The sequence below is a fragment of the Helicoverpa zea genome, chromosome 7 (assembly GCF_022581195.2).
Source record: "Helicoverpa zea isolate HzStark_Cry1AcR chromosome 7, ilHelZeax1.1, whole genome shotgun sequence".
NCBI classification, from domain to species: Eukaryota; Metazoa; Arthropoda; class Insecta; order Lepidoptera; family Noctuidae; genus Helicoverpa; species Helicoverpa zea.
In genome coordinates this window covers 7,948,200-7,967,452 of record NC_061458.1, presented here as the reverse complement: position 1 = coordinate 7,967,452, position 19,253 = coordinate 7,948,200, and the positions used below count along the sequence as shown (strand labels likewise).

Sequence of the window (19,253 nt, the reverse complement as noted above, 5' to 3'; positions counted from 1 at the left end):
AAGATTTTGGGTTTGCCTCGCTCTTTTGGATGTTCAAAATTGATGAAGCAATTTTTGTACCATAAATTTGGATAATGGCAGTATAATTTACGTTATAGCTTTATTCAATAAGCTACAGTAACATTAGAAATATTCGAATGATTTTTTTAACTGAGATATTTATCATGTAGCTTTATCTGAAAGTAAGCTGCACAATAATTGTGGAGTCAAATCAAAATTGATTTTAATTGGAGAAGGTTTTTCGTAAAGTTATAATCTATTAGCACTTTTGGTTAAATAGTAACGAGTATGTAGACTGTTGGTAAATACGGTCATAAGTCACTATTTAAAATGAATCGATTACCCTCCGAATGCTTGCCTGTGTATTTGTAATTGCATTTACCGTAGGCACCTGGAACAAACATGTTTTGTTAAGTAAATATGACGTTTATTATTTATTCTGACATAGTATTCGGAATCAAGTAAAGTGGCCCCTCAGTCTACGAAATCATTGCGCAATCTTTAATTTTGCACCTACAGAGCGCCTAAGAAAATAGGAAAAACGAAAAAAGGTAAAGTTAATTGCTTCATCTACATTTATTTAAACCAAGTTGCTCAAAAAGCTCTTAACTTCTGAGTCCAGCCTACATTGCTAGCTTGACCCACATTGGATTTGATTCGAATTTTTACGATATTCAGCATCTGCGCGAGCTTTACACAACTTGACACACAAAACATGGTAAAACTCTTCATAGATCCTACCTTTATGTTTGCCCAACGCTCCTAAATCCACGGGCAATGGGCGCAGCCTTGTCTGTGGGGCCGGCACGACCGGCGCATCGAACACATCGGAGGGAGGCCTGCGCACTCGCATGAACTCGCCTCGTATGGCCGCCTCCTTGCGCTCAGCTGACGAGACGCGCCGGGAATCCAGGAATCGTAAGTTCGGTATCATGTGTATCACGAAGTATCTGAATAAATAAAAAAAATGTTTATAGAACACTAGCTTCTGCCAGCGGTTTCACCCGCATCCCGTGGGAACTACTTCACGTACCGGGATAAAAAGTAGCCTATAGCCTTCCTCGATAAATGGGCTATCTAACACTGAAAGAAATTTTCAAATCGGACCAGTAGTTCCTGAGATTAGCGCGTTCAAACAAACAAACAAACTCTTCAGCTTTATAATATTAGTATAGATTAGGTTGTCTGTGTGTTTACCAATTCGAAAATAATAGCGTCAAAGTTTAATCTATTCTAATATAATGAAGAGGAAACATGTTTTGTTTGATTGTACTCTAATTTTCGAAACTACTGAACCGATTAGAAAAAATATTTGTGTTGGAAAAGCCTAACTATACCCGAGCAATATAGGCAGGGTACGGGCAGAAGTTTTCACTCACATGAATCATAATGTCAAATTAGCCATTATATAACTTGCTATTTTATTATTCAAATTAGCCTATAGCAATCTTCAATCTAGACGTCAGTGTTTTTGTTTTCGCTTTATTTATCTCGGTATTATTTTTCGTCGTATTACACACTTAATCTGATCTTATTATGAGCGCGATTTACATTGTTTCATTTAATTAAAATACCTTTCGTTTCGAAATAAACCGTCGAAATGTAAACATTAATTTCTGGTTCAGCATCACTCGAAAGCCTGAATAGGCATTTCATTTGTGGCATGAAGTAGGTATTCGTGTGGCGACATTCCTCATACACGTAATATCTATATCTGTACACAAATCTCTACATATCTGCAATCTCTACATCTATGTAAACAAATGAATAAAATTGCAGTTTCCGTATTTTAGTATTAAACTTTAAAAGCATTTTACATACTCCAAAACAATTTTTTTTTAAACTTTTGTCATTCTGTTTGTTCCGGCTATCTTTGAAATTGGCAAACTGATTATGACGATTATTATGGCAGATAACTGATGGAGCAATGAAGGAGTAACTTTTTATCTGGGTAAAGTAATCTTTTAGTCGCAGGTGAAACCGCAGAAAACAACTAGTCAAGATATATTTTTTGAAGCTCAATTATGAAATACCAACGATATCGTATATTTGAAATAATGAATTGTGGTATGACGACTTTCATGTTTTTCTCTGTTTAAAGATGTTCCTTGCTTTTATTAATTCGCCGTAGGAACAAGAATGTGATATAAGAATCCTAAATTACATTTACCTGTATCTTTGGTAATCCGAATCATCTTTGTCGCTATCTGACAGTTGGTTGGGACATGCTTTGTTGCTCAGTAGACTCAAGTACGTCAGTGAAGGGAAATGCTTGCATATTTTATTAACCAGTTCTTCCAAGTCTATTATCTGAAAAAAGACACCGACTATAATTACCCGTTACCATCCTGATAGTGACAAAACAAGCCAGCTGATAGACAGTTAATTTTCTTCCCTTTATTAAAACATTTAATTTTCTTGTCGAACAAAACTTGATTGAGTAATGTTTGACGTGAGTTTTAATTAATTTAATCATGATTTTATGTTCGTAATTTGTTAAGTGCCTTATAAACTTGTTTTAGCAATCTGAACCTTTTCCATAAGGCGCCTTTGTTTTTGTTAAATTGATCGAAGTTTCTTAGTACCCAACTTTTTAACAGAATGTGTACAACTTATTTACGAAACTTTGTGTTTGATCTGAATTTAGGAAAAATACTACTGTTACAGTATTACGATTAGTTTATTATTTCTTCTTCTTCTTCTTTCTTGATGTACCCAAATCAGAATGCTAGCAAGATTGAATAACTACAGAAATCATAAGGTTTGCCTTTGGTTATTTGTGGGTGGTGTTCATAATCTGACACAAGACCTTAAACAAATTCCCTGGTAAAATTAGAAAAAAATATCAGAGATTAAAATTGTACTCACTTCATTGTTATTGAGCGAAAGTGTTCTCAAATTGGATAAGTATGGGAACGTTATAGCGTCACCCAGCTTATTGTTGTCTAATATAAGTTCCTCTAGTCGACCGAACTGTTCCAATCCTTTGAGCGTCTCGATACTGTTATAGCTGCAAGCATTTTGATATATTAGAACATTGGATTTATGTTTGTAGGTAGGTAACTCTGTTACAGATATAGCTTTAATGCAGCTTAGAAACCTGGCGTTTAGATGCGAAATGGTTGTTGTTTGAATAGATACCGCCCGAAAAGGTCAGTTTTGCATTGATCAAAAGGATTTCTCTATGTGCATTATATCTGACGTAGGAACCTATTTTTAGGTTCATTATGTCGGTCTATTACCTATTATATCTACGAATCGAGGCTTAATATAGAGGTACCAATTTAATTGCAATAAACGATAATGAATGTAGGACAGTCTTATATCGATAAAATCATAATCAAAAGACATACAGGGATGTGCTGTTGATTTTGCATTATAAACGGGTTAAACCATTCTTATTAAAAGTCTTGAAGCATCCTCCTACAATCTTTTTTAAACACTCAAAAAAGGCAGAGTTGAGAACGTGATTAAAAAAAGTCTGTGCTTACCAAATCTGCCTTGCCAATGCAACCGGTCTACCTGGCTTAGCAAGGGATTTTTTATTGCATTTTGTTTACAAATTGAAGAGAATATATACTTAAGTTGTTTGTTAGTTAGGTATTTTTTGTATCCCATGTACCCTTACCTTAGGTCTAAACACCTCACTTTGCCGCCATACATTTTTTGCAGCGCTGGAGGTATTCTTCTGCAATCCTGTCCGCAGTAACTCAACTACAACAAAAAATAAAACACATTCTTGATATATTTTTAAGTTTGCACTTAACATTACACTTGGTGCATGACGGTTTCCTAAGTAAGGCGGCCAACTTTCCGAAAACTGAATGCGGGACTTAACCTTTCGTGAAAAGGGGGGGGGGGGCATTGAAAAATGATCGGACGGAACTGATAAAATAAAAACCGTCAGCAAAAAGTTATCATTTAACCTATCAATATCGTGTCACAGCGTGCACTAATGTCTTATTTTCAAAATCATTAGGCCTCACGAGTTCAGTAGAAATAAAGAGACCGAGATTATATTATAGGTCAGTGGTTCTTAACCTTTTTGTCATGAGGGACCACTTTACCAAAAGTTTGTCTCGCCGCGGACCACCCCATTGGTTTGCCTAAATCGAGGGTTCTTTGATAAAAAATACAAGCACACTTTATAATTAGCACTCACTTCTTTATTATTTAGCAAAAAACTAAAAGCTACAGATTTTAACAATCAAAAGTGTTGAAAACCCACGGACGAATTTATAGCTTTGACAAGGGGGGGGTCCACTAAGTAAAAAAAAAACAGTTTTAGCTCCGACTAAATCTTTCACTTACAAACGCAATGTTCAGCGTTTACAAAACGCGAGTACTCTATTCTTTTGTAGGTAAGTAAATGTAAAGAAAGACATACACACGCATATGTAATCACAAATGCGCGAGCGAAGCGAGCGCGAAATTTTTTTCGGACACGTACGTACGTAAAATGTATCCCAAACGTACTTAACTTTTTGTTTGTTGACAAACGCAAAAACGAGGGCATATAGGTGCTGAATACGCGAGCGAAGCGAGCGGGAAATTTTAATTATTTTTTAAGACTCAGAACCAAAATTACGTCCAATGTAGCCCAAACGTACTTAACTTTTTGTTTGTTGACCAATGTAAAAACGAGGGCATATAATTTCTGAATACGCGAGCGAAGCGAGCGGGAAATTTTAATTATTTTTTAAGACTCAGAACCAAAATAACGTAAAAGGGCTACATTTCAAACCTTAATTTTTTTCTGTTGGACAAATAAGATGGATAGCAACGTCGCGAAGCAAAGCTTCGCGGACCACTTGGAATGCCTCCAGGGACCACCAGTGGTCCGCGGACCACCGGTTAAGAACCACTGTTATAGGTAATCTGTGTTCCTGCACTGTTGACCGTGCGCGCAGGTGGGTGTTGTGTAGAAGCGTGGTAGAAAAATAGGGATGCGGGACATGCGGGACGCATACAACGTTTTGCGGGACTATTTTACTAATAATTTCAAAACGGGATTTCGTCAAGCATTACGGTTGGCCGCCTTACGGTTTCCTATGTGTGGGAAATAAGTGCTTCTATTAAAAAAATATTCTATTGGCGTCCAGGGTCCATACTGTCCACGTAAAACCTGTCTTTATTTAAGTTATCGTATACGTCAGTGGACACATTAAACAGTAACCCATCTGGATTCAGAACTTTTCCATGCAGGGGCCAAAAATCGTGGACATACTGCGGATTCTAGGGAGGGGCATCTAATCTAATTAGAAACGCCTGAAACTGGATTCCCGCGAATAGATAGATCCTAGATTTTTTATAGTCTAAATATTTTTGATTGATCAACCCACTCCACCTTATAATTTGCGAAATAAGTATGTAGTACCTATACCCACGAAGTGATATCTATACGCATTATTCCATGTTATTGATTTATGTTGTTTGATTTCAACTATATTGATAAGATACCATGATTGGTCCGATGCTTGGCAAAATTGCCTTTACAGGCCACTTACATTGGTACTTACCAATAGGATGATATACCTATTACATAAACGCAATCAAGTAATACAAAGATATATCTATTTAAATAGTGATAAGTATTCATGTTTATTTATTGCGATCGATGTAAATAATTGAATAGTCGCGCCTTGCCAAGTACTTATAGGTAGATCTGCGGCTAAAAGTTTTTAAAAACCGGTTTGGGCCTTTAAGCGATTAAGATAAAAGAGGCTGCATGCCACTTAATCTTTGGTTGAGTACCTATAGTTCGGCCATTCAGAGAATGCGTTCCTGACACGTCGCGATTGAACTGACGACGTAACTTTGCAATGGCGTTGCAGTTACGATAAAAATATTTTTGCTGGTTGTTTACCGTTTTAACAATTGAGGAGCATTAAAACAACATTATTATATCAATAATCAATGAATGTAGTTACGTCGTCAGTTCAATCGCGACGTGTCAGGAACGCATTCTCTGAATGGCCGAACTATAGTACCTATATGTAAGAATTAATCCGTTCAAATGATTAATTAGGAACTAGATGGACATAGCACCTACTTTACAAAACCAGAAGAAAAAAGAGACTAAGAATCATGGAGGCCGTATCTAATTGTTAGTAAAGCTTTTATAACACCCTAAAAGCTCGAAGATGTCGTAAAAAATTAACATCCTTAACTCAAGGTAAAGTTACACATTCTGGAAGGACTTTACGGCCGTGTCACTTTCCAGTTTTATTTGCACGTATTGTACTTGCTTTATCTTTACTGCGAGTACCTACGGGTCATTTTATTTGCCTCATAACAACTTATTTATTACCCACGATGTTACAGATGCGTATGAACGGTATATAACTGTATTACCGTTATAATATTATGACCCTAAGATCAAGTTATGTCCAGGTTTATTCGTTCCTTCATACATAGCTATATTTTTTTTACTGATATTAGATTTTTGGACGTAAAATCTTTTTAGACGCAAATGTAGGTTATGCGTTAGCTTATAGTTAACTGGCATAATATGGGCAATTACTAAATTACCAGACATACAAGGCTGTATAATATGAAACCGAAAATAGTCGTGATGTCATATTAGGTATGTTAATGAAAATATTTTTGAGATTTGATTAGCCAAACATCTTGTTTGCTCTTTGTTTGGTTTGTGTATAAATGAATACATAAATGCAGTCAGACCGGTTAGCCCTGCCCAGTAACATTGTAGGTCGGTTATCGTTCTTTATAGTAACGATATGAGGTCATCTTGGAGACAAGCGTCACTTAGGTACAAACGTTAATCTTGTGTATGATTTACTTAAGTACATTTGTCTAGAATTCTGAGGGAAAATCAATACGAGAAGTTCATTTTACATTCAGAGAAACATATTAATTAATGATTCATAATGATATTACACTGTGACTGTGGATAGCAATCTCACCTGGATTTCTTCTTCTTCAATAATCATACTAACATTAGAAATGCGTTCGACTGTTCTATTATCCGGCAACACATAATTTTCTATTGTCAGAAGCTGTAACTTATACTTGTAACGTGTTTTCACCGCTTTCTTCAAATCTTCCTCTTTTCTTAACCGAGATATTACGCCACCATACTTTGTCACCACTATCAATAATTTAAAAATGGCCAAGGGAAACAAATACGATTCGAAGTACGTAAGAATTATAACACCGATATTTAGAACATTTCCGAAATTCGCCGACAGTTTTCTAGACACTGTATCGATGTACGATGGCATTTTCAGAAACAACACCGTACCTAATGCCGGTAATGCTAATTACGATAAACGTTTTTCACATACTTTTCAGCCAACATTGGAAAACTTATGTTTTACAATACTATCTTGTAGTGAGACTTATCAATTACTTTAAAATAACTTCCGTATACAGGTGCGAAGTGTACATTTTAGAAAATCACGCACGCATTTAATGCTTTGATAAAATTAATTAATTGCTATTCTTATACTCAATAGTCTTGTTAACATTACATTGCTATAAGATACAGTCGTGATACACTTTAAACTGAGCATTTGTGAAAGATTAGAAGAATGTAATGCATCACCTTCATGACATCGTATTTATGGCATCCACACATAATTTAATTAGTGCATACTTGTTGTACCTACATAGGCTATATTTCTTGACAAGATTCCACTCAAGTATGTCAAGTGCGTTCCGTATTATCCACAGCGTGAAACCGCTTAAAAGTGGAACAGTTAAAATTTCAGAAAAGCTTACGACACGTCACAACAGCTATTTACATTACTAAATTCCATAAAAAGACACCAGCATAACCACCATTTTGCTATGAGTTTCGGAGGCAATAGTACGTAAATATACGAATTACGGTAGTTACGGTCCCGGGAGTGAAACTCATACGCCACTGCATTCGGACATTTGGCAGATAGACTTAAGCTGCTATCTCACAGTGACATGGCGGGAGCGTCTGTTGCAATCCAGCGCTGGGTAGACGGGATTATGGGAACATGATTCCTCTTTTAGGATTGCAAAGCCTGGTTGGAACACCACCAAGAGTAGGCAGTAGCAATCACTAGACAGACCTTGAACAGGGGCAGTTGTTGAAGATGGGTATGGAGTTTTATGGAGATTTCTCGGCACACATGAGCATAGGAATGTGGTTACAATATGGTTCATTACACTTAATTAGCCATGTACAATTAGAGCTTAACGCTAATCACTGTCAAATGCCATTGCAATTTCTTAATTAGGAACTTAAGAAATATATTTTGAACTAGCTTCCGCCAGCGGCTACGCCCGCGTGTTGTGTTGATAATAAGTAGCCTATGTGTTAATCCAGGGTATCACCTACCTACATACCAAATTTCAATTAAATCGTTCCAGCCGTTTTTGCGTGATTGAATAACAAACATACATCCATACATTCTCACAAACTTTCACATTTATAATATAAGTAGGATATTATGTGGCTGTTGTTACACATGTCTAATTAAAGTGTACCACGGGAATAAGTTTAAAGAACATACAAAATAAGAACACACATTCAAAATAATTTGACATTGCAAACTATATAATGTCTAGTTGCGCAGAGAGTGCATTTGTTCTTGTATTGATTTTGTCAATAACTAATGAGGCGAGGATCCTGAATGATTTGTAGAATACTCGCAATGGACAGCATGATTGTGGATGCTACAGAGTAAGGCAGTTCTTTTGCAAACTTCCTGATTAAAATTGAAGAAGTTCTGATTCATTTGTTATTTGGCAGGGTATGGCAGGACATGTTTTACTATTGTAATATTTTATTTTATAAAACAGAAGAAAATATAAATTGTAATAACATAACTGAAAAATTGTAAAAATAACGGGTAAATAAAGATTGAGTAACAATAAGTTGGTTTCTATGGTAGATTTAATTTAAATTAAGTTTGGATAACTTTTTTTATCATAATTTGAGTTGTTTCAGTCAAACCTTTAGACTTCCACTGAATATAACAAGTAACAATGTAAGTTCAAAATCTCTAAGCAAATAATGTTATCTATGTTACGTATCATATATTAGAAATAAATTGATAAATAAATACTTACTTGGCCTTTTTCAAAATATAAAGCAGAATGATTCACGTGGCTCTCCTCCATATTAACTTGTACACACGATATTAACAATTATAGTATTATCAAACACTACAAAAAGAGATCAGTAGCACTCCAGCTTTCGAAAAATTATTAAAAACAAGTCATAGAGCTTCGTGAGCGTCTCTTTGTTTCAAGCAAGAACATAATTTGTTTACATTAGTAAGTTGACAGCAGTTTGACATTGATGTTAAAATGACAATTGTTGTTTTAGAGTTGGGTTTAAATTAGTTAGTTTTTGTTACTATTATAGTTCGGCCTTCGGCCATTCAGAGAATGCGTTCCTGACACGTCGCGATTGAACTGACGACGTAACTTTGCAATGGCGTTGCAGTTACGATAAAAATATTTTTGCTGGTTGTTTACCGTTTTAACAATTGAGGAGCATTAAAACAACATTATTATATCAATAATCAATGAATGTTATAATTTTGTGCCAAACTGAGTGTCAAATAACTTGGTAAACAATATTTTTCTAAATCTATACTGCGCTATTACAAGGTTATGTCAGCGGTTTATATTTTGTAGTGCTGTGCTAAAAATAACAGGCAAGTATCGTAATCTGTTCTTATACAGTTATAATATAAAATAATACGTTTTGATTTTCTTTTTAAGAATTGGAAAATAATGGACTATAAGACTTAATTATAACGTTTATGAAATATAAAAATAAAACTATGACCAAACCGCATTTTTATACTTAGATTAAAAATGGTAACCCCAAATGGCGTTATGGGCCGCCATTTTGTGACGCTAAAACAGTCGTCCGTTGTCGTTTCGTGCGCATAGACCACGTTTTTCAAGTGTTTTCGATCTGTTTTTATTTGATTACCCGGCTTTTGTTAGACCGAGATATCAGGATTGATTCTGTTATTGATAATAATATAATTATACATGTAGGCGAAGATGATGATGAAGACACCACCTCCTCAAGCAAATCGGAGTCTGATTAATATTCTGTTCGCACATTCAATTCAATGTACTTGTAACAAAGAATAAATAAAACAATTTTATTATATGAATATTACCTTTTTTTGGTTTCCACTTAAATAACTAAAATATAAAACAAATGATTCCGCCAATTTAAAACGAAAATAATCTTAAAATAATGCGGCGGTTCATTTTGAAGGAACGGTAACGAACTCAGTGTTATGTTGTGCCCATCACTATAGTTCGGCCATTCAGAGAATGCGTTCCTGACACGTCGCGATTGAACTGACGACGTAACTTTGCAATGGCGTTGCAGTTACGATAAAAATATTTTTGCTGGTTGTTTACCGTTTTAACAATTGAGGAGCATTAAAACAACATTATTATATCAATAATCAATGAATGTAGTTACGTCGTCAGTTCAATCGCGACGTGTCAGGAACGCATTCTCTGAATGGCCGAACTATAGTCGTGACTAACTGATAGGTGTCAGGAACGCATTCTCTGAACGGCCGAAGTATACTAACTTATATTGTACAAACATCTTGGTCGATCCTCATTTCTTTCTTTATATTTTCCTGCCATGAAGGGTTTCGCTTTTGTTTTTTCTTCTTCTGTCTGTCAAAATATCTTTTCGCCCACGGTCCGTTGTGCGAAAGAAAAACTATAAAAAACCCTAGCTAGAAGTGCTGTCCGCTAGTGCCCGTATCAACCAGACCCGACGAAAGACTTTACTGAAGAAAGTGCGGAGGAAGTTTCCCGCTGGCAGGCCGGCATCGAGTGCCCCGTCGGGCAGATTCTTCCCCATCCACTTCCCTCTTCCCAGGTAAGTATGTCTTTTCCACTCATTCAGAGGGTCAAAGGGTTTCAAGAGGACTTCAACGGAGATAGCAGCAATATCTTCAGAAAGTACTGTTCATATAAGTACTAATAACTAGAATGCTGACGTATGGAAATATTTTCCACGAAGTTTGTAAGTCCATAGTTTGCGTACGAAGAACAAGGTTAATATTGTGTGTAGGACGAATCTCTAAATTATGTTGGTATGGTAGGTAGGTACTTATTTATTATGGTCATAAAAATTGGTTACACTTTACCCATACTTACACGTTCTGCGTTTCAGTTTGCCTAAACTGGCCCCAACTGGGGCCCGATTCTCCTAAGTTAATAATGTCAAAATCAAATAGAAATCGAATCGCAATATGATCGCAATAGCAGTGTTAACCATATCGGGCATTCTGCTACTAATATAAGACCAATCGTATTCCAACGACATTCGATTGGTTTGCGATTGGTCTGCTATTTTGGTGATTTTGGTCTATACGGTAGTTTGCTCTACAATCATATTGCAATAGTTAATCATTTGCAGACAAAATGATTCATTATTGAATGACAGAAAAGGATAAAAACGTTTATTTCAAAGAAAAAATAGCGGAATGCCACATACGTTTCAATCGTAATCGAGTCGGGATTGAATCGTAGTCGAACGTGAATCGTATGTTGCTTAAGTAAAATTAGGAGAATCGGGCCCCAGGGGCACGATTCTCCTAAGTTAGGAGAATCCCTAAGTTAGGTAATAATGTCAAAATCGAATAGAAATTGAATCGCAATATGATCGCATATCAGTTTTAACCATATTGGGCATTCTGCTACTAATACATATAAGACCAATCGTATTCCAACGACATTGGATTGGTTTGCGATTGGTCTCCTATTTTGATGATTTTGGTCCATACGGTAGTTATATTGCAATCGTAAGTAGGTAATTTGCAGACAATGTGAATTGTCTGAAAAATTGTGGCTGCAAAATGAACCATATGTCAACGTCATAATCTGTCATTTTTTAAAAAATTATTGAATGACAGAAACTGATAAAAACATTTATTTTAAAGAAAAAATAGCGGAGTGCCACATACGCTTCAATCGTAATCGAGTCGTGATTGGATCGCAGTTGAATGTGAATCGTATGTCGCTTAAGTAAAATTAGGAGAATCGGGCCCCTGTTTGACTTTTACAAACAACTCCTTCTCTTACATCTAAGGTAAGGTATAGTTATCGGCACGAATCTTGAGCTCTGACCTTCACCTGCGCAGAAGTAATTTATTGGGTCCCTTTTGTGGTATGAAGTGAGGCGCGGGGGCGGGCTAAAGCGGTGATTGGCCCGCAGTGCATCGCGTCATAGCCGTGACTCGGGATTGATTCTTTGCTAATAAATCACTTCTGCGCAGATGTAGGTCAGAGCTCAAGATTCGTGCCGATAACTATATCTGTACCCATCGTTAGATGGTAAATAAATTATTAAATATATTATTTCTGAGTTTAAATTTAGAATAGGTAGGTAGCTATAGTAAGTTCAACTCAGTCGTGCGCGCGGCCCTATGTGTGGGTAACCCTTGTACATATACAGTGACTTTGTGTGCGTGACAAGAGGTACAGTCGGGTACAAATACAGTTATTTAGGGGTTGTATACAGCTGTTTAAAGTACAGTTATTACGTAAATTAGTTTATTTATTTATAATGATTCTGTATCGCTACTTGAAAAATCAAATGATGAATTTTCGGATTCGCTACTTTCACCAATGTTAATTATAAATTCTGACTCCATGTCAAAATGTCTATAGTATTCTTCTTTTTTCTTTTGTACATGTCGACAAGTATTACCCAACATCCCTTCATCAATTTGACTTAAACGTTCATTTATGAGTTTCATTATTTCCGTCTTATTTTGGTCGACATTATGCGAAGCAATATAATTTTTTAAAATTCCCCACACATTTTGTTTCCATTATTATACTAAATTATAGGTCTTTTACATTCTTAGTCCACACATTTATTTATTGTCCGCGTACCCCGAGCTAGAAAATATGTAAGGAGTATTTAATTCATCTTAGATATTTCACTTCATTTATTTCTTAGATACTGTCAATGTCAATTTGAAAAGCCGTATGAGAAAATAATGATAAACTGTAAAATGTATATAATAATAAAAAGCTTTGAATGTTGTTTCATTTTTTTGAAACGCTACCTGACTCCTTAAAACATTTTCTCCGTGAAGAACTAGACATTTTCGTAAACGACTGTACCCATAACAAAAAGCGATGAGAACACGTCATGCTCGGACGGCGTCACTGTCACACGAATGAAAGTTGTATATTTACAAGCCGACGCACACATAGGGCCGCGCGCAAATCTGAGTTGAACTATCTATACTATAAAGGAAACATACCAGATAAATAGATACCTGTGCTACCTTATCATTTAGAACAGACCTGAGACCTTATCATTTAGTTAGTTTTATCACATAATCAGGTGATGTGAATACTGCGGTCAATGAACTTGAAATGTGTGAGTGACTAATATCTACAATATGTATAATATGTAAGTACCTACTTATAGCATAGGTTCATCGATCAAGGTCCCACCGGCCGCCACAGATGAATGTCCAAATCAAAAAACTAAACAAGACTGATGGATTTGGTTTATAGGTAACATGATTGACGAATTGTTTACTCTAAAAAACTTACTTTAATAAAAATTAAATATGGCTATTTCAGTGTGTTGTAAGTCGTGGTGGCCTAGTGGGTAAAGAACCAACCTCTGAAGTATGAGGGCGCGGATTCGATTCCAGGTCAGGCAAGTGCCAATGCAACTTTTCTAAGATTGTATGTACTTTCTAAGTATATCTTAGACAAAAAAGACTGTGTTTCGGATGGCACGTTAAATTGAAGGTCCCGGCTGTCATTGAACATCCTTGACAGTCTTTACGGGTATTCAGAAGCCAGTAAGTCTGACACCAGTCTAACCAAGGGGTATTGGGTTGCCCGGGTAACTGGGTTGAGGAGGTCAGATAGGCAGTCGCTGCTTGTACTCAGCTAAATCCGGTTAGACTGGAAGCTGTCCCCAACATAGTTCGGAAAAGGCTCGGAGGATGATGATGGCTATTTTAGTGTGTGTTTGCGCAGCAGGTTAACGTTAATATTCGAATCTAGCACCCTTTTTTGGGCCAAGTACACGATTGAACGGAAATTGGATAATTACAACAATGTCTTGTGTAATGCCAACAGTCGTTTGTTACTCAACCGAGAGTTACCTATTGATAGTTAGGTACATACCTACCAACTTATTCGTATCACGGTTGCTGAAAATGTTTTGAGGTAGGTAAGTATTACTTTATCATTTAAAAACAATGTTATCGCTATTTATAAATCCCTAGGTAACTTGATATAATAAAAAAATGCTGTAGTTACCTTCTATTTATAGGTACATAGGTAATTTTATGAAATTTTAAATATTTTCTGAGTAGTCCGATAATGTTACTTACTGATTTCGTTTTCATCTACATATCTTTTATCTTATAAGTAATTAAGGAAAGTTGTAGGTAAAGTGAAAAAAATAATTTTACATAACTATTAATAACATGTAATTTTTTACATAACCAGTCCTTTTAAAATAAATAGCCGTTTTCAAATCATAACAAAACGTTTGATCCGGTTTAGACCTTCTTGGGCAAGGAAACGGTCACAGTCTTGACTTCGAGGTAAGCATCGAGAGCAGCCATGCCACTGAAACAGAAACATTCCAATAAGAACCAAATAGATAAAACCAAAATAAAGCTAACACAACTCTTCATAGATCCCTTAAAACCTGAGTAAGTTTCTTGGATTAGTTTCAGTCAGGAGTGATATTTCTATCAACAGTAGTTGTGGAAGTAATGAAGTTCTTATACTGTGGACTATTAAAATCTTGTTAGGATTTAGGATTGTTTGAATCGATGCTAGAGAGACCAGGAGCTTCAAAATAGAGAAGTTAATAAATGTTCAAGTTACTCACTTTTCACGTCCAATTCCTGACTCTTTGAAACCTCCGAAAGGTGCCTGAGGAGTGAAACTCAAGTACGTGTTGACCCTGTAAAATTACCAAACAGTTAGTAAGAGGAAATTCGGAGACCAAAAGTTAGTAAGTAATATTCTAATTGGAATAAATCTTACCAGACGACGCCAGCCTCAACATATTTAGAGAACTGTAATGCGGTATTGACGTTGGTTGTGAAGATTCCAGCTGCCAAACCATAGTTGGTGTTGTTAGCTCGGTCTATGACTTCTTCTAAGGTATCGAACTTCAAAATACTTTGCACCGGGCCGAAAATCTGCAGAAAAGTCAAAGCGTTATAGTTCGATTACAATTTTAATCATGCAATGAATTATGGGTTAACTTCTAAAAGAATACTTGAATTACCTCTTCCTTTGCGATAGTCATATCATCTGTAACGTCAGCGAAGACTGTAGGCTGTATGTAGTAGCCAGTTGTGCCGATTCTGTTACCACCGCAAAGCAACTTTGCGCCTTCCTTTTTGCCCTTTTCAATGTAGCCAAGCACCTTCGTCATCATAGTTTCATCAACCTGAAAATTAAGTAGGTATGTTTTGTATTGATTCATTTATCTTCATTAAAATTTAAAGAGTTTATTCCCTCAGTTTATACAAGTACTAAAGTCGTTTTCGGAAGGATTTTCGTACCTGAGGACCGTTTTGTGTAGTTGGGTCTGTGGGGTTTCCAACCTTGATACTTTGTGCATGCTTTACAGCTGCTTCAACAAACTTATCATAGATGCCAGACTGAACGAACAAGCGCGAAGCAGCTATGCATATTTGTCCTTGATGGAAGAACACCCCATTTGCAGCATAAGGAACTGCTAAGTTCACTGAAACGTAAAAAGTTAGCTATAGGAGAAATCTACACAGGTATAATTTGTGTAGTTAGCTTACATTTTAATTAAATGAAAAACCTACGATCAGCGTCGTTCATGATAACAAGAGGACTCTTGCCGCCAAGCTCTAGAGTCACACGCTTCAGATTGTTAGCTCCAGCTGCTTGTTGTATCAGTTTGCCAACCTTTGGAAATAAAGATATTGGGTATGAAAGTGTTTCACGATATGCTCTTTCCATGCCGTGGACCATAAACCAATTTTAAAGAACTGCGTCATAAGGATAATTTCCTTGTTTGGTTTCTTCTCTTTTTCCACTCACCTCAACCGATCCGGTGAAAGAAATCTTGGCGACATCACTGTGATGAGTGAGAGCTGTTCCAGCGCCAGGGCCGAAGCCATTGACCACATTGACGACGCCTTTAGGTACACCGGCTTCTTTTAACAGCGACGCCAGCACCAACGCAGTTAATGGAGTCTGCTCTGCCGGCTTGACAACCACAGTGCATCCTTGAATATATAATGGATTCTTTAGCCTGTACCTTATTTTTTTACGTCACCATTTCGACTAAAATTCATCCATGATGTAAGAAATTTTAAATATGGAAAAATTGACACTTACCAGCGGCTAAAGCAGTGCAAACTTTGTTGAGGAACATGCCCACGGGTGCATTCCATGGAAGGATAAGTCCACAAACTCCCACTGGCTGTTTCAGGGTATAAGAGAACACCTCACCATCTGTTGACAGGAAAGGTAACTTCTAAATACATGCCCATTTTGTAAAATATGAGTAACCCATTTTGTATTGTCTTTACCTGCAGCAAGGGTATCGCCGTGTAACTTATCAGCGCAAGACGCTAAATAACGGGCCGTCTTTACAAAGCTTCCTACAAACATTGAAGCGAAATTCATTACTGTGCCATTGTTGTATGATTCCAACTCCGCAATATACTGGCCGTCTCTTTCGATTAGGTCTGCGAACTTGCGAATAATTTCACCACGCTGAGAGGCGTCCAATTGCCGCCATTCGGAGTTCCGATGGAAAGCCCGTTTTGCGGCTGCGACCGCTAAGTCAATGTCAGCCTGAAATTTTAATATTCGCTATTTTAATATCTCTAGGAACATAATAGTTTGACCAAGAGTATGTGTTTCAGGATACCGATTTGATATAATTGAAAATTGAAATCAAATAGAAGACAGATTCAGCCCTGAATCAGTGACCGCCAGGACCCATAAAAATTTGACTATGATACAATCATTCCAACTTCGTTTAGAAGGTCCCAACTTAGTCGGGTTCATAGAAAGTAAGGGAATTAATATTTCCACCAGCATTTTTACATGATTACGTTTGTTTAATTGATTACCAGCGTAGTACGTCCACCAACGAGGTGGACAGACGACCTTATAAAGGTCGCCGGAAGACGCTGGATGCAGGTCGCTTCCAACAGGTATCTGTGGAGATCAAAGGGGGAGGCCTATGTTCAAAAGTGGACGTCCTATGGCTGAGATGATGATGATGATGATGAATTGATTACCCAAAAACATAAACCGCAGCTGTTAGATCTGTGGAGGAGTGTTTCTTTCTTGTACTCAACATACCTTATCACCTTCAGCCACTTTGGCGATGACGGATCCATCATGGGGATTGTATGTCTCAAAAGTCTTTCCACTCTTTGCGTCCACCCACTCATTGTCGATGAACAACTGAAAGCGAATAAGTACAGTATTTTAATAAGTGAAGTACGTAATAGGTAATATTCGAATAATGACGAATTCATGATTACGCTAGAACATCTTTCGGCTTTCGTGAAATGAAAAAAAGAATGAAACATTAAAAACCGGATAACATTTATTTTTTGAAAACCATAAGACCGTTATAAATTGCATAGGCTTTTAAATATTTTCGCTCAATGAATTATTTAGTAATTCATGAACCCAAATTTTATGGTAAATTACATACAAGTAAGTGTTATAATGGTTCTATGTGAATCTATGATTTTTTCATATAGTTGAGTGAACTATTTTTTTCTTAGAAAATAATATGTACTCAAAGTTTCGAATATTTTTGAGGATGCTACTTCGGATCGAGAATTTAAAAAATATTTATGAGAATTAAAAAAATATTTTAACTAGGTAAAATTATTGTTAACTATATATGTACACTAGCTTCTGCCAGTGGTTTCACCCGCATCTCGTGGGAACCTCTGCACGAACCCGGATAAAAAGTAGCCTATAGCCTTCCTCGATAAATGGGCTATCTAACACCAAAAGAATTGTTCAAATCGGACCAGTAGTTCCTGAGATTAGCGCGTTCGAACAAACAAACAATCAAAGAAACAAACTCTTCAGCTTTATAATATTAGTATAGATATAAGATATACAAGCAAGTGAGAAAATATTAGAACATTTTCAAACATTTTTTTATTGTGTGCACACACTGTACCACATAATTTACTGTGTCTACAGTTTTTGCCTTCTTGGTATTTTTTTTCAAGTCTAATAATACCTAGTCACAACAGTTGGCACCTATCTATTATAAACTAGCTGACCCGGCGAACTTCGGTACCGCCTAATTATTGGAGGCATATTTAGTACCTAAGTCACAAACACACGACACAATACTTTTTTTTTCCTTATTTGCTCACCGTTTAGACCTTCCCTGGACTACGACAAACATTTTAAAACCAAAAATCAGCTCAATCAGCCCAGCCGTTCTCGAGTTTTAATCAGACTAACGAACAACAATTGGTTTTTATTTATATAGATATATGAATTTGAATGGGTTTTTCCTACGACTATGACATAATATTATGATAACAGTTGTTTACCACAAGAGCTCATCTTTTTTATTCAAGGAAATATTTAATAAGCTATCTATACTTTGGCAATATTTAGTTATTTATTTTTTGTTAATGGAGTTAACTTTTCTGGCTTAGATGCGCACGATTTCCTAAACGTAAAAACAGTTAGCAAATCAAATTACATACCTTAGTGTATTTTATTTGTGGAGCCATTTTAAAATAATATTCCAAATGAACGTTGAAGCACAATCACAAATTCGATAAACCAACCGGCAGCAACACCGGTCTGATGTTTACTGTTGATGATCTGAACAAAACAGGCTTTTATACTTGGATTACATCATTTGGGCTAGTCATCATGATACGACTATAAGCGGCCGCCAGCGAATCTCACGTAAACACTGCACTTATTGTGTATGTAGGTATACTTCTTAACCGACCATTTTTGAGAAAATCTGCTACCGTCCCATGGTATAAATCTTATTAAAAGCTCTAGAAATATTATGAAGCTGTTGCTCTGTTACATTATACTGGCAAAATTTTGACGTAGACTGCGGTTTGGTTTAAAAATAACATTGGTACTTATTTATAAATATAAAACAAAGTTCTAAGCTCACTGTCTTAAGGGTAATAAACTCAAAAGCTACAGAAAGGATTTTCAAAAGGAGAGTAAAAAAATATAAGTAGTCTTATATAAAAATA

At 36.3% G+C, this 19,253-nt stretch overlaps 2 protein-coding genes across 3 annotated transcripts; both read right to left on the bottom strand.

Annotated features, from left to right (window-relative positions):
• Window positions 1-117: 117 nt before the first annotated feature.
• Window positions 118-9,288, bottom strand: LOC124632103 (leucine-rich melanocyte differentiation-associated protein-like). Of its 2 annotated transcripts, none has more exons than XM_047166771.1 (6): window positions 9,070-9,288; window positions 3,629-3,714; window positions 2,869-3,010; window positions 2,171-2,310; window positions 742-950; window positions 118-391 (listed from the first exon to the last, which is right to left on the bottom strand). In XM_047166771.1, the coding sequence occupies exons 1-6, from the start codon at window positions 9,118-9,120 to the stop codon at window positions 312-314; spliced, it is 708 nt and encodes a 235-aa protein (XP_047022727.1). In that variant the 5' UTR covers window positions 9,121-9,288; the 3' UTR covers window positions 118-311. The 2 variants fall into 2 exon arrangements, with proteins under 2 accessions (XP_047022727.1, XP_047022726.1); XM_047166770.1 differs by lacking the exon at window positions 9,070-9,288 and adding an exon at window positions 6,927-7,280.
• Window positions 9,289-14,441: 5,153 nt separating this feature from the next.
• On the bottom strand, window positions 14,442-18,878 carry LOC124631810 (aldehyde dehydrogenase 1A1-like). The gene is made up of 11 exons (XM_047166420.1): window positions 18,738-18,878; window positions 17,350-17,454; window positions 16,566-16,833; window positions 16,372-16,488; window positions 16,072-16,259; window positions 15,834-15,936; window positions 15,561-15,745; window positions 15,281-15,445; window positions 15,034-15,191; window positions 14,876-14,950; window positions 14,442-14,607 (listed from the first exon to the last, which is right to left on the bottom strand). Exons 1-11 carry the CDS (start codon window positions 18,762-18,764, stop codon window positions 14,538-14,540), a joined length of 1,461 nt encoding a protein of 486 aa, XP_047022376.1. The 5' UTR covers window positions 18,765-18,878; the 3' UTR covers window positions 14,442-14,537.
• Window positions 18,879-19,253: the final 375 nt, after the last annotated feature.

Coding starts and splice junctions, on each gene's coding strand:
- LOC124631810 (XM_047166420.1), bottom strand. CDS start 18,764: ATGGCTCCACAAATAAAATACACTAAG. Junction 16,489..16,565: donor CGGCGATACCCTTGCTGCAG/GTAAAGACAATA, acceptor TCCTGTCAACAG/ATGGTGAGGTGTTCTCTTAT. Junction 14,951..15,033: donor GTTGAGGCTGGCGTCGTCTG/GTAAGATTTATT, acceptor GTAATTTTACAG/GGTCAACACGTACTTGAGTT.
- LOC124632103 (XM_047166770.1), bottom strand. CDS start 7,244: ATGCCATCGTACATCGATACAGTGTCTAGAAAACTGTCGGCGAATTTC. Junction 3,715..6,926: donor TTGAAGAAGAAGAAATCCAG/GTGAGATTGCTA, acceptor TTTTTGTTGTAG/TTGAGTTACTGCGGACAGGA. Junction 951..2,170: donor TCGGATTACCAAAGATACAG/GTAAATGTAATT, acceptor TTATTTATTCAG/ATACTTCGTGATACACATGA.